Here is a 14235-nt window from a genome sequence, read left to right as displayed (position 1 = left end):
AACCGTCCACCAACCACCAGTGTTGTCCACTGTACTGTACTCCTTAGTACCACATCTACATGGGTCATGAACACTTCCAGGAATGGTGATTCCACCGCCTCCCTGGGCAGCCTGTGCCACTGCATCACCAATCTTTCGGAGAAGTTTCTCCAAATAGCCAACCTTTCTCTTTCCTGGCACAACTTGAGGCCATTCCCTCTAGTCCTATTGCTAGTTACAACCCCCACCTTGCCACAATCTCTTTTCAGGCAGTTGTAGAAAACAGTAAGGTCTGAGCCTCCTCTTCACCAGACCGAAAAACCCCATTTCCCTCAGCTGTCCCACATAAGACTTGTGCTCCAGGTCCCTCACAGCTCCACTGCCCTTCTCTGGGCATGCTCCAGGGCCTCAATGTCTTTCTTGTAGTGAGAAGTCCAAAGCTGAATGCAGTACTTGAGCCGCAGCCTCACCAGTGCTGAATACAGGGGGATGATCACTACCCTGTTCCAGCTGGCTGCACTATTTCTGATACAAGGCAGGATGCCATTGGTCTTCTTGACTACCTTGGCACACTGCTGGCTCATGGTCAGCCGAGCACTGACCAACAACACCAGGTCCTTTTCATCTGAACAGTCTTCTAGCCACTCTGCCCCAAGTCTGTAATGCTGCATGGGGCTGTTGCAACCAAACTGCAGGATCCAGTACTTATTCAACTTCATTTCATGGACTTCAACCCATCCTTCTCGCCTCTCCAGATCCCTCTGAAGGGCCTTCCTACCACCATGCAGATCAATACTTCCTTCAATTTGGTGTCACCTGCAAACTTACTGAGAGTGCTCTCAGTTCCTTCATCCAGATCACCAAACCAAATCATCACTCGTGACCTGTTGCCACTTGTATTTAACCCCACTCACCATCACACTCTGGGCCCAGCCTTTCCACTAGCTCATTACACAGCAAAGAGTATATCTATCTGTCCAAGCCACAGGCAGCCAGCTTCTACAGGAGAATACTGTGAGAGCTGCACCACTGCCCCTTCTTCCTTCTGATCCCTTCTGAAGAGCTTACAGCAACATTCCAGTCATGGGAGCAATACCACTGTTTCAGCAACAGCAATTAAGTCACAGTTTGCCTGCCACACTATGGCTTCCAGCTCCTCCCGTTTGTTGCCCATGCTGTGTGCACTGGTGTAGATGCACTTCAGCTGAACCATTTCACTCACTCTAACCCTGGCACTGTTCCTCCAGGTTCATCTCTAGCAAGCCTTATTTTATCCCCTTCCCCTTCACACCTAGTTGAGGGGGCTTCAAACAAGCCCTGCCAGCTCCACTAGGGTTCCATTTCCCCCTTTGAGACAGGTGAGACCCATTTGCAGCCCTCAGGCCACGCAGCAAGTAAACAGTCCCATGGTCAAAAAAGCTAAAATTCCTGTGATGGCACCAGCCTCTCAGTCACATATATATCAGGTGGGTTTTCCTGGTCTTCTCAGTGTACCTTGCTGCCACTGAAGGAACAGAGGAAAATACCAACCGTACCCCTTCATCAACAAAAAGTCCCAGTGCCCTCAGGCTTCTCACAGTGAATTCACCACTGCCAGCCTGAACTATCAGTAAGGGGTAACAATCAGACAGACAAACATGACTAGGGAGTCTCCTAGGAATGGTCCCGACTCAGGCCTCAGAGAGGCAGCACACTTCCCTACAGGTACAGTCTGGCTGACATATGAGGCCTTCCATTCTCCTCAGAAGGGTGTCACCTATGACAACAATTCTTCTTTCCTTCTTGCCAGAAGCAGTCTTGAGGCATGGTGTCAGCCACTTCACCCTATACAACATCCTGGATGGACCTTCCATTGCATCCCCACTTTCCTCCCCCTCACATTTTAGAGCCTCAAACCTCCTACGCAGGGTCACCTGGGGCATGAAGGTAGGGACAGGGTTTGCCTGTGATACCAAGCTGTGTCCTGTGTCCATTCTACCCCGTCTCTTAGGTCTCCCCCCTCTACCAATGATGGAGAGCAGGGGGTCCACCACTGTTTGGGATGTATCACCCCTGTGCCTTACTTGCAGTTATGGCAGGGAGCTGATCCACCCATTTACCTCCTGCTCACATTCCCTGATGTTCCTTAACCTCTCCACCTCCTCCTCGAGTTCTACCACCATACCGAGCAGATCATCCCCCTGATCACACTTCAGATAGGTGGCATCCCTGCCACCCTTCACCAGCAGGGACAGACTCAGGCATTCACTGCAGCTGGAGTCTTCAATTTATACTTTTTTTTTTAATGTGACATTAAGAGTTTGCATCCTGCAGATGTTCTGTTTCTAAGTAAATTTCAGGCAGCAGCTTGGACACAAAAACATTACCTGTAGCAACCTCTGCCATTAAGTTTGATTGGGAACAGCCAATTATCCTGAAGACATTCTTCACTAATAAAGCTACTCTTCTACAGCAAAATCAAGCTATTTCCTGAGCTCCTCACAAAAGCCTTCCAGAATAAGGAACTCTGTCAGATCTCATCTGGCAATACAGAGGCCTTACGCCAAAACAATCTGGGGAAAGGTACTTTTCAGGTCATGGCATCTCTTTTTTTTGCAGTCGAAAGAGCAAATGGGGCCTTCACCTTTACATTAGGTTTTCCAAACCAAAGGGACAAGGTAGAAGAGTGCTGGAATGCTTATTTTACATCTTCCAGAATCAAGATACATTGCACAGGTTCCACTGCATCTTCTTAAACCTGCATGGTATAATCAGTAGACACACATCTACACAAAAGAAAAACTGGCCACTGTTTGCAGGTGGAACAACAGATTTGTCCATTTGCACAGCCAGAGGTCCAAACATACTTGCTAACATCTTTGTTTCATCTGAGCATACACAACAGCAGCAGACGGGTATGGAATTATACTGTATGAGCTATGTTATGTTCATCTATATTGGAAAGTTTATAATTGCAGCAACAGTCGTGCAATCGGTAGATTACTTCTGTACCTGCATTAAAGGGCATCCTAAGTTCTTTCCCCACCTTAATTCATTCTCTCTAAACCTGGCTTTAAATGGAAAAAGACTACTTGAAACATACAAAAAAATGATACTAACAATAACTTGGGTGCTGAAGATAATGGACTTATTTTTGGAAGGTAAGAAAGCAAAGTCCTAAGAAACTTTGCAAAACTGCAGTGGTAAACCTATGCTTGCCTAGTTGTGAGCTAAGTTCCACCATTATTCTCCCTTTTGAAGCTTTTCTTGCAGACCTGATTTCACTAGTGAACCACAAGCTGCTTCTCACTGTGTAAATTTTCCACTTGCAGAGGCAACCTCAGCTTGCATATTTATACACACATAACAAGAGTACACTTAACACCGTTTGTGTAAAGCACACCTCATCTTTACTGCCTGTATTAAAAGCACATGCAAATTGTTGCAATAAGTCATACATGTGCTTTGTTGAAGTGAAAATGAAATGATGGGACCCTGAGCACAGACAAACCCTTGCATTCAAACCACAGATTTCTCCAGAGCTGTTTTCCTTCTACTATAAAAGCAGGCCCAACCATCAAAGGTTTATGTAGTAAGATTTCCAGCAGTTTCAAACTTATTTCAGGTGAAAACTAATCTCTAACCATGCAGCTAATGCACACAAGTACTAGTGAGTTATGCCAAAAAAAATACAGTAACAATAAACCTCTCTTGCTATAATTATTTATCCAGAAGCAAAGACAAGTTAAAGGCAATCACACAAGTCCTTTCATGATTACACACTAACAGGATCTACTGCTGCTTGGGTGAGGACATTCAAAGCAGATACCCAGGGAATATCACAGCTTTAGCAGTTCACAGCACTACAATCCAAACATCCACCTCCACGATGCTTCCAAATAATTCTAATGCCACTGCAGGCACGTGCTCAGATGTTTGCTGCCAGGAGCTGCCATCGCATTCCTGCCACACTATCAAGCATCTGGAGAATAACTCAGTTGGTATGAGGAGGTACAGAATTTGTTTAGAAGTTGGTTTAGAATTGCAATATTAATATTGATGTTCTTAAACAGCTTTCTCCCATCTGTTTAATTACTTCATGCAAATTCCTTGACTGTTTATACATAAGGATTTCACCTCATCCTTTCAATTTCCTAGGGTAAGTACAGTCTAAAAAAAACTGTCCAACAGTAATATCATTTACCCAACAGTACTAGCTGCTTTATTATCAATAAGCTAAAAGAAATCAGATCTTATATACCACCCACACTTGCAACTGTTTTTAAAAGTTTTACACAATAACCCTCCTCAACAAGCAGTTTAAGAATGGTTCGGTGTTATCCAGGTAACTGAACAGCATTTTCACTTCTGAAACCAATTTGTTTCAGCTGAAAGCCTAAACACACATTTTTTTCTACAACAGGTTGAAGAACCTGCTGTCTTAAATTTTTTTTGGCAATGCTTATTTCCTTAGACTAGGGTTAGCTGTGTTAACAAGAAATACTAAAGCTCTGCTTTTTAAAGAGGCTTCCAGAGGCAGGCGTTAAACTTCAGCCACATTTGACTCCAACATGGGCCTACAGTTTCCCAGATCTTTCTGAAAAAATACCCCCTCTCTATGAAGAGAAGTAGGAGAGGGACAGAACAGCAAATGGAAGAAAGAACACCAACAAAGAAAAATGAAATTGAGGGATAGAGTTCAAAGACAAAAAAAGAAGGAAAATAAAGAAGAGAATTTATCCTACCAGAGACAGCACCTCTTGTCAGTCAAGACAAGAAACATTGCCTCCCAAAAAGAATCTGGCATCAGGACATAGCAGAAGTGATGGGGGAAGATCAAATCTGACCTGAGGTAAAAAAAAAAAAAAAAAAAAAAATGGAGTTATGATCCATATTTTTATTTTTAATTTTTAAACTCAGTTTGTTGTTTCATTCATATCTTGCAGGATGTTTAAAAGAAATTGATTATAAAAAAACAAGTCTTTCTTTAGCTGTGTTGCCATGATGATAATGGGATGACCCAAATCAAAAGTAGAGAAGTATTTTCATGAAAAATGTGAAATTCTGTTTGAAAAAAACAAAATTAAAAACAAATCCAGACTACCAAAGTGCATGTAGTAATAAATGAAAACAATGTATACCACTGAAATGTCCTCATGAGTAAAAAAAATCTGTAACAGACTTGCACCTATAAATCTCACAGAAATGGGCAACACCACCACTACTCCTAGTTTGAGTAGAGATGCCTTTGATAATGATGAACTCTCTACCTGATACTCAGCTGCAAATGGGAGAAAATTATTTCCCACATCCAGATTTCCTGTTTAACTGTAACAAAGCTTAAAGAGATTCTCTCAGGTCTTTCAGTTACAAGTGCGTACAACATTAAGATAGTCTCCTAGAAGTTCTCAATAAAGCTATCAGGATTTAAAAAAAAAACAAAAAACAAAAAACAACACATTCATGAAATTCACTGCAGGGAGAGAAATAGGTTGCAAAAACAAGAATTCTCATGTTTAGGCAAATTATACACTAAATATAATAAAAATCACATTTTAAGACCAAAAACACAAATTTCATGAAACAAATCCAGCCTGCCTCTAACATCCACACTACATCTTGAACAAATCTGGAAACATTCATAAACACATGTTTTGCCAAACACTTTGGAGGTTCCTGTGAGTTATACCCATACTTAAAAATTGAATTCCAAGTAAGAATGACTTCCAGCAGCAGAAATAACGCAAGCACCTCTGAAATATAGTTCTGAGACCAATGGATTAAGAGAAACTACATGAGACATGGAAAGGCATATTAAAGATAAAGGCATTTTGATGATGATGCCCTGCAATTTTAACTCAGGACAGACCCTACTCATCAGCTTAGCATGTGTCAGTAACATAAAAAAGTTTTTAAACAGCTCAAAATTGAAGCCTTGTTTTATATGTACTGTCCACCAATAAAGCTACAGAGCTTGCCTATGCTCTGCACTGAATTCAAAACAGTCCTACTTCATTGTGTAGAAGTTATTACAACAATGCTACGCAAAGATGAAGATATGGGTAACCACAAGAATAACAAATACAGAATGATGATAGGAGTAAGTTCAAACTAGATGCTCAGATGATGTTATTGAAAAGGTACAGGAACCAAAGAGATCATGAGGCTTGAGATACTCTGCTGCCACATTCAAACCTGAAACAGTCAAGAGACCTGCAGCATGATTCTTAATATCAAATCCAAAGTGTTAACTGCTTGATCTGAATATTTGGCAGACTCAACCTACTGGAATAGAACTCTTCTGTTTGTTTTACAACATGTACCAACTGTATGTATATACGAACACTTCAGTTTTCACCACCCTTTTGAATTAATGGAGTATCATCTTATCTTATTAGGAAACTGAGATTATGGACTCACAAAGAAAGGAGTTATCTGAGGTAAACACCTTTGCAATTTCTAACCATGCAAAAATTTAACCTCATGTATCTTCCATGTTGCTAACATCACCTTGAGCTTTGAGTATTAATCTGAGCTTGGCATGCACAAGCTGCAAACAGCGACATGCAATGCCAGTTCCATATAGGTGAGCAACATTCCTGTATCCAATCAAGCCTGTAAATCTCTCCTCCATTATGCTAAATCTTCCAAGAACAAAAAACTGAAAACTTACAACCTCGCTGATATTAAAATACAGATCAACCAACGATCTGAATCTGTAGGAAATGTAGTCTTACACAACTATCTTGCTCAGTGCACCATTCAGCAAAGAAACACCTAACTGTTATATCACTAAACGTTATAATCACTAGTCTGTCTGAGCCTTTGTTAACCACACACTTTTAAAAACTTGCACTGACGATAGTTTTTCTGATAGAGAAGTGCTTTCAGGAAAAAAGCAGAAAGATTTCAGTGTGGTACAAATACTGGATTAACTTTCACAGTACTTCAAAGTGGTACAATTCTTCCTCTGAAACTGATGGAAATCAAAAAACAAAGATTGAAACAGCAAGTCTACCAAATCTAGCTGCCCAATTTGAAATGCCAAAGGATCCATTTTCCAGAGCATTTGATTTTCTATACACATGCGTATTTCCAAAGCATATCACTTAAGTTCTTACAGTTGCAGCTGCAAATGTCCAAAGCTAGGTTCAGGCCTTCATGAAATTAAGACCAGGAGCTAACAGCTACCTGTGAATCATCTCCTAAGTGATCTGCCGTGCCTTCCACATGGACTGTGCAGCAGAGAAAGGAAGTTGGGTTGCTCCAGTTCCCACAGAATTCAACCATTCCCTCTGCCTGCACTGCCTCTACCTGCTCTCTCCCCACAGTTCCAGATGCAGAGCTATGCTCTAACATATAGCAGTCTCCTGCACACCCCAGAGGAGGATGGGGTAGCAAGTAGGGGTAACATGTGGCTCTAGCATGTCACTAAGCCTCACAGGTACTCAAAGAAGGTGGAGTTAGTGCTGACTGTGCAGCTGAATTCTGACACATTCCAACTCCTCAGGGCTCAACTGAGCACAGTTTTTCACAGGTGTTGCTGTGTCCAGCTGCTTCTTGAATGTGCTAACCTTTTTTGTATTAGTCATCGCTCATCGCTCAGTTTCTATAGTTTTTAACTGTAACTGAAGTAAGACCTGCACAACTGAGAGCAGTGATACAACCCCCCCTCAAAGTTGTTTAGTATTAAGGAGTGTAAACAGGCAAAGCACTTGAAAAACTTTCTTCTCATTTAAGATGCATGAATTCTGTTTGTCCAGCCCCATTCATGCAACTTGCATAGCTCTCTAAACCTTCTCTGAATCCCTCCCAGTCACCATCAGCACAAACGGAGTTATTTAGCCACTGTCTTCTCCCCACAAATCCACCTAGTGATGGTAGAACTATCACAGTTCTACACCAGTTTTTATTGCATAAGGTATAAGTCTGAGAGAAGTGGTCTGTCTTGCCACCTACTTTCAGAGGACCCTGTTCACATACTGCAGGACACCAGAATATTGCTTCACATGCAATACTCTTCACAAACTAATAGACAGAAACCATTTTTTTAAATGAAAACGTAGCTGCCTCAAAACTGAAGTACCACCATGCTGGCTAAAATATCACTAATGTACCCAGCTTTTTTTATTATTAAATGATTCAGTTTCATGCTGAATACAAGAAATAGTTTAATAATAAAGCAAATTACTGTGCAGCATTACTTTGCATCACATTTGCAGCTGTTTCCATTTAACATTAACTCACTTTGTGTTCTGAACATACTCTCTCTAGATAAATTACCACTTTATGTGGATTTTCAGATATTGGACTATACTTATAATTATGGCAAAATGTTAGTGCATATGGAATAGAACTAACACTATGAAAACTTTGATTTATGCAGTTAGAAAACACTTTCTCAGAGTAACATCTCAGAGAAGATTTAGAAAACACACTGTTTCATGGTACATGCAAAACCGTCAACTTAATCTTGATTTGTTTCCTACAGAACAGATCTAAATAACAGCAATATATGAAAGAATTTGTTGTTACTCTGTGTTCTGGAACAGCAAAACTCCATGTTTGGAGATGAAACCGCAGTATCAAAATGCATTAGAAGGCACTAATTACAACAGTCTCACACAAGCATTTCTTAATAAATGCAGTGCTTTATTGACTGGATTGTTTTGATTATTTTGTACAAAAGATGTGTAGTTCCATTACCTGAATTAAGAGTTTTGCATACAAAGGCACATTAATTTTGCATTTGGTGGCACTTACATAATTGACGCTACATGAAATATGAGAAGTTATCTATCAGCTGCTGTTTGCCTCGACAGAAATTTGTGGTATCCCTCTGCAGTTCAAGTACAATATAGTTATTGCATCATTTGGAGGGTCAGAAATCAGTCTGCAATGTTTTCCAAGACTTTATTATGGATAAAGTTTTACTAATGTGACCATACAGAAAACACCATTGGCTCAGACTCTTTCAACAGTACTGCTACAATACTGGAGTTAACACTACCTTGATATTGTTTTCAAATGGTTGGCTCATGTAGTTTTGTGCATCACAAATAAGGCACTTGACTCAAAGACATTCGTGTACACACACACACACACAAAAAAAAAAAAAACGTGACAGCACTGAAGTTCCACTTCCTTTTATATGAGGAGTTTGAAGCTAGTAGGCAATTCCAGAACTCCACTGGGCCTTACAGTCACTGTTCTCCCTTTATATGTTATTAACATCCAGGCCGTGCTCCATGTGGAACTGGGATTAACTGCAGAGCTCTGCTGGTTCATAAGAAATGCCGATGAATAGGCACCATCAAAAAAACCAAACAAACACATGACTTCTACTCTTGCTAGCGTTATGAAGCTTAAAGAATACATTCCCAAATGCAAATAAGAAACATGATGGAAGAGGGGCAGGGAGAAGAGGCACAGGGCATGCAAGGGAGAATAACATGGTTCAGAGACTCCCTTTGGCACCGCTGGGACAGGAAAACAGAATTTTGGACTTTTGGATGGCCAGTAATGCTACAGCAATCTTGTTTTCACCAAAAAAAGAGTGCAAAAGTCTTCTAATGATATCAATGGAAGTTACAGTTCTCTCCTTTCTCCTGTTCTGGCTGTTACGCACCACTGTACAAGAGAGCCATTACTCATGCATGTGTACAGAAAGTAGATTTACAACAAGCAAGGTATTTTCTGCTGTACGTTTCAGAATATAAAAATTCACCTGTCCATTGCTTGGTAGTGTAGCTAAAGATTACACCACCATACTCTCCTAAATGGAGGGGCTAACCCAGAAACACAATGAATCAATCCTGAAAAGGCAATGACATGAAATCCAAGACCTGGGAATGACCTCACGTTGCATTCTACAAAACCAAAGGCAGGGAATAGCTAGTTCCTTAAAACAAGTCACAGAACAAAGACGGTTTTAAAAAAATTAGAAATGAGCAGCTATAGCAAAAGGAGGATAAACACTAATTATTACACTTGCCAGTACTACCAGAAAGCCTCTAAAACACCAAAAGAACACTTAAGGAAAGAAGAACAATAATTGAAGTTATATTTATATCTATTTTCATCAAGTGGGGAAAAATGTGAGCCCAGAGCTCACTGGAGAGAAGGGAGCACAGAGGAAAGGGAGAAAAAAAATGCTCATCAAAATTGATTTAAAACAAACAAATCTTACTGCACTTCATAGATGATTACACCAACAAAAACAGGCAGGAAACTCTAGTGGCATGTAAGCATAGATGTCCATCGGATGCTTTGTGACCTATTTAAGAGTACCAAAATTCTGGCAGAGCAACTTCTCCAGCATTTACCCTTCTGGAGACATCCATTCTTAACAGACAACTGGTACAATGTTCTAAATTATGTCAGGCACAACCAATAAATCGAGTTTGTAACTCGAATGGGGCCCTTTTAGGGCAGAAACAGAAAAGGTGCGACTTACTAAAAATAAAAACTTGCTATCCAAAGTCAGCTCCTCCCAACTAAGTCACACTGGATCAAAAATTTCAGTTACCAATGGCATTATACAGACCTGAAGCAAGAATTACTTTTGTGCAAATATTTCACTTCAGGGGTTTCTGTATCTTTAATGGAATCAACTCTCAAAGCCTCTTTTCCTAGAAGTTGGAAAAGCATACTTCCAGTATTAACAGAAGCTATCTTAGCCCTACAACAGAAGTCAACAAAAACAAAACATGTGAAACAGAGAACCAGTGAGAAACTATTTCAGTTTTTCAAAAAGAAACATTGAAGAATCCCCTTCAGAAAGAAAATACTAAGCCTTGTTTACAAAATCACTCCCATCTAAACATCAACGTACAAGCACAGGAACACTACTCTTGCTGTAGCAACCAGAAACTGACACCCATTAGGCAAATGTACAATACAGACTTCATCAGAAATTTACCAATAAAGAAACTTGCAGATTTTCCTCTACTTCAACAGAAAAAGCTGCTCAGGACCGAAGGTATTTGCTTTTTAGCAAATACCACAACCTTTTTCTTTAAAAAAAGAAACAAACAACACATTCCACACACTTATCTTTGAAAAACACTACCAAACAACAGGATATCACTTTGATAGTTTTTACCTGTTCAATCTAGAAAAGTTTGTATCCTACTATTGTACTTCAAAGAGAGTATCATGGATGCAAGCACCATAGACAGATTTATGGAAGACGTTATCACAAACTCACTAAAAAACTTTGTAACCAATTCTCATTTCACTCATTTTTTTATCAGCTGAATTTTCAGCCACACACAAATCCAGCACCTTCATCTCCACCCTCTTGGGAAAAGATGTACTGCACACAGAAGAGAGGGAGCTGGGGAGGAGGAAGGGGAAGGGGAAAAAGGAGAAGATCTGGTGTTCACACAAAGTTTTCTCTAATCCAACTAAGTACGAGTTTGTGGATTTGGGCAAAATAGTCACTTGTTCACACGAGTAAGTGCTCCTGTTAGCAAAACACATGAAAGATAGTGAGATAGAAAATGTACACAGTGTTCTGTGGTTTGACAAGCTAGCAACATAATGCCAGCAACATTACCCACCGACACCAAGTTGTCCTACAGTGTTTTTGCCAAAATACGTTAGGAATAAATAGAGAGAAATGAGATAGGAGAGAAAATGGAGACGGGTGTTGGAGTAAGTTCCTAATATGGCAGAAAGTTACGCTTTCAGGTGACTAAGTGCAGCATAAAGAGCGTCTTCGTACTACCCCAATACCTTACCTGCAGACAGGAAGGCTGCAAAAATAACAACAGCAGCCAAGCGACTTTCTCCGACACCACGCTCCCTTTTACACAGCCCCCTTACCAGCTCTCGGCCCTCCCTCGCCCTGCTCGTTACGACTGACTCCCAGTAACTCTCGCACCACCCCGCCCGCAGCCGTAGCACGGCGGCACACGGGCAGCGCGCGGCACGCGATGACCTCCCGCACTCCCACAACACGCGCCGCTACCCCTGGCGGCGGACACGTCGGCAGGCCGCCCCGCGCCCCCCGCAGGCCCGCCCATCGCGGCCGGGCCCGCCGGGTCCAGGGGGGCCCTCGCGGCCGCCCGCCCTCGGACGCGGAGGAGCGGCCCCCCCCCCTCGTCGGGCCCCGCTCCCGCGGCCGGAGGGCCCCGCCGCAGGCCGCGCGGCTAGATGGCCCGTCACGGCCGCCTCCCTCCCATGACACTGCAGAGCGCGGCCCGGCCGCCGCCCTCCGCCGCCGGGGCCTCCTTCCGCCGCCGCCGGCTCCGCGGGCCCCCTCCCGGCGGCGGCGGCGCCATGATGGTCGGCCCGAGAGGGCGCCGCGCCAGGCCCCGGCGCCGGGCCGGGCCCCGCGCCCCCCGCGGCCTGCCGGTCCGCGCCGCTCACCTTCATGTCGGGACATCCTAGTTCGGAGGCGGCGGCCCAGGCCCGTCCCGGGGCTCCCGCGGGCTGCTTGGGCGCCGCTGCGGCCTGGCCCCCCGCCGCCACCCCCGCCGCCACCACCACCACAACCGCCGCTGCGCGCACGGAGCCCCGGTGCGAGGGAAACGGGCCGGGGGGGAGGGCTGAAAGGGGGCAAATATACAAGAGACGGCGAGGAGCCGGCCTCTCTCCCCTCCTCCTGCTCCTCCTCCTTCCCTCCTTCGCTTCGCGGGGGGCGGCTCCGGCGGCGGCGGCTTCCCGGGCGCCGTGACACGATGACTCCGGGCCCCGCCGGCTCCAGGCGCCGCCCCCTGCCCGCTCCCCTCCGCCCCGCCCGCTGCCGCAGCGACGGCGGCGGCGGGACCGCCCGCCTGCGCCGCGCTGGAGCGCTGCCGGCCCCTTCCTCCTGCTCCGGGAGGAAGAGGAAATGCTCCGCCGGGCCCTCCGGCACCGCCCAGCGCCGCCGAAGCGCGGGGTGGCGGCCTTGCTGCTTGAGCTGCCGGGAGCGCCGGCTGGGGCGGCCCCGGAGAAGAACGGCCGGAGCCGGAGGGAGCGCGAGCGCGGGTCGACCGAGGCCTTTTTAAAGGGAAAAGTAATAATAATAATAAAAGCCGGGACCACCGCGCATGCTCCGAGCAGGTTTTCCTATCGCTTATTGTTACTCGTTGAAGCAGTTTGGGGAACTCGCTGTTGGCTGGGAGACGCAAGGTCGTTCCCTTTCCACCCCTGAACCCCGTTCTTTGGTTCGAATTCTTTTTGTGGTCTTCTTCCACAGTGAGGCAGGACGAGCGTGCTTGCTAAAAGTGTACACTGGCTTGGCCAGGGACAGGCAGGCCGTGCTTGCTGAGTGTCAACAAAGTCCCGCTCCATTTTTCCATGCACGCAGAACTTTTTCTACTGTCATGTTTGCTATCAGTCCTTTCATGTAGTCTTTGGATGAGTAGAACGCACATGACCATGCTACTTCCTGGTTGAGATGTACATGGCATGTACCAAGCAACCTGCTGCCATGCTGCCTTTCTCACCATGATTTTTGCTCTTTTTTATACAGATTTCTTCCTGAACAACTCGTCTCCCTCTGTCTCTGTCGTACCTGCTTCCCTTTTCCTTCACATTTTCAGGTTTTACTCTGCTCTGGACTCTCCTCTGTCCAATACCTCCATTTTCACAGAATCATTAAGGTTGGAAAAGACCTCTAAAATCACCACACCCAACCGTCATCCCACCCCCACCATGCCCACCAACCACATCCATATGGTTCTTGAACACACGGTGACTCCTCCACCTCCCTGGACAGCCTGTGCCACTGCCTTACCGCTCTTTCTGATAAGTATTTCCTCATATCCAACCTGAACCTTCTCTGGTGCAATTTGAGGCCATTACCTCTCATCCCATCACTGTTACCTGGGAGAAAAGGCCGAGCCCCACCTCACCACAACCTCTTTTCAGGCATTTGTAAAGGGTGATAAGGTCTCCCTTAAGCCTCCTCCAGACAGAACAATCCCAGCTTCCTCAGCTGTTCCAGATCCTTCCCATCTTTGTTGGCCTCATAGAATCATAGAATCACAAGGTTGGAAAGGACCTACAAGATCATCTAGTCCAATCATCCTTCCATCACGACTGCTACCACAAGCTACTAAACCATATCTTTTAGCACCTCATCCAGACACCTCTTGAGCACTGCCAAGGATGGCAACTCCACCACCTCCCTGGGCAGGCCATCCCAGTGCCTGACCACTTTCTGGGAAAAAAAGTTTTTCGTGTGTCTAATCTGAACCTCCTCTGGTACAACTTGCTGCCATTTTCTCGGGTCCTGTTTGTTGCCTGGGAGAAGAGGCCAAACCCCTTCTCATTACAACCTCCCTT

The 14235-nt window shown here is 44.4% G+C and overlaps 1 protein-coding gene across 2 annotated transcripts in view; it reads right to left on the bottom strand.

Moving 5' to 3' along the window:
• The window catches only part of KCMF1 (potassium channel modulatory factor 1), a 50532-nt gene extending 37767 nt beyond the window's left edge, over window positions 1-12765 (bottom strand). The window contains exon 1 of one of the 2 annotated variants that reach the window (XM_085213806.1): window positions 12334-12765. In XM_085213806.1, coding sequence (XP_085069932.1) covers window positions 12334-12349 — 16 coding nt within the window. In that variant the 5' untranslated portion in view covers window positions 12350-12765. The remainder of the gene's footprint in view (window positions 1-12333) is intronic. The other variant, XM_085213807.1, reaches the window with a different exon arrangement.
• Between the last annotated feature and the right edge of the window lie 1470 nt (window positions 12766-14235).

This window comes from Meleagris gallopavo, chromosome Z (genome assembly GCF_905368555.1).
Source record: "Meleagris gallopavo chromosome Z, MGAL_WU_HG_1.1, whole genome shotgun sequence".
NCBI classification, from domain to species: Eukaryota; Metazoa; Chordata; class Aves; order Galliformes; family Phasianidae; genus Meleagris; species Meleagris gallopavo.
This window is presented reverse-complemented; position numbering and strand designations above follow the sequence as displayed.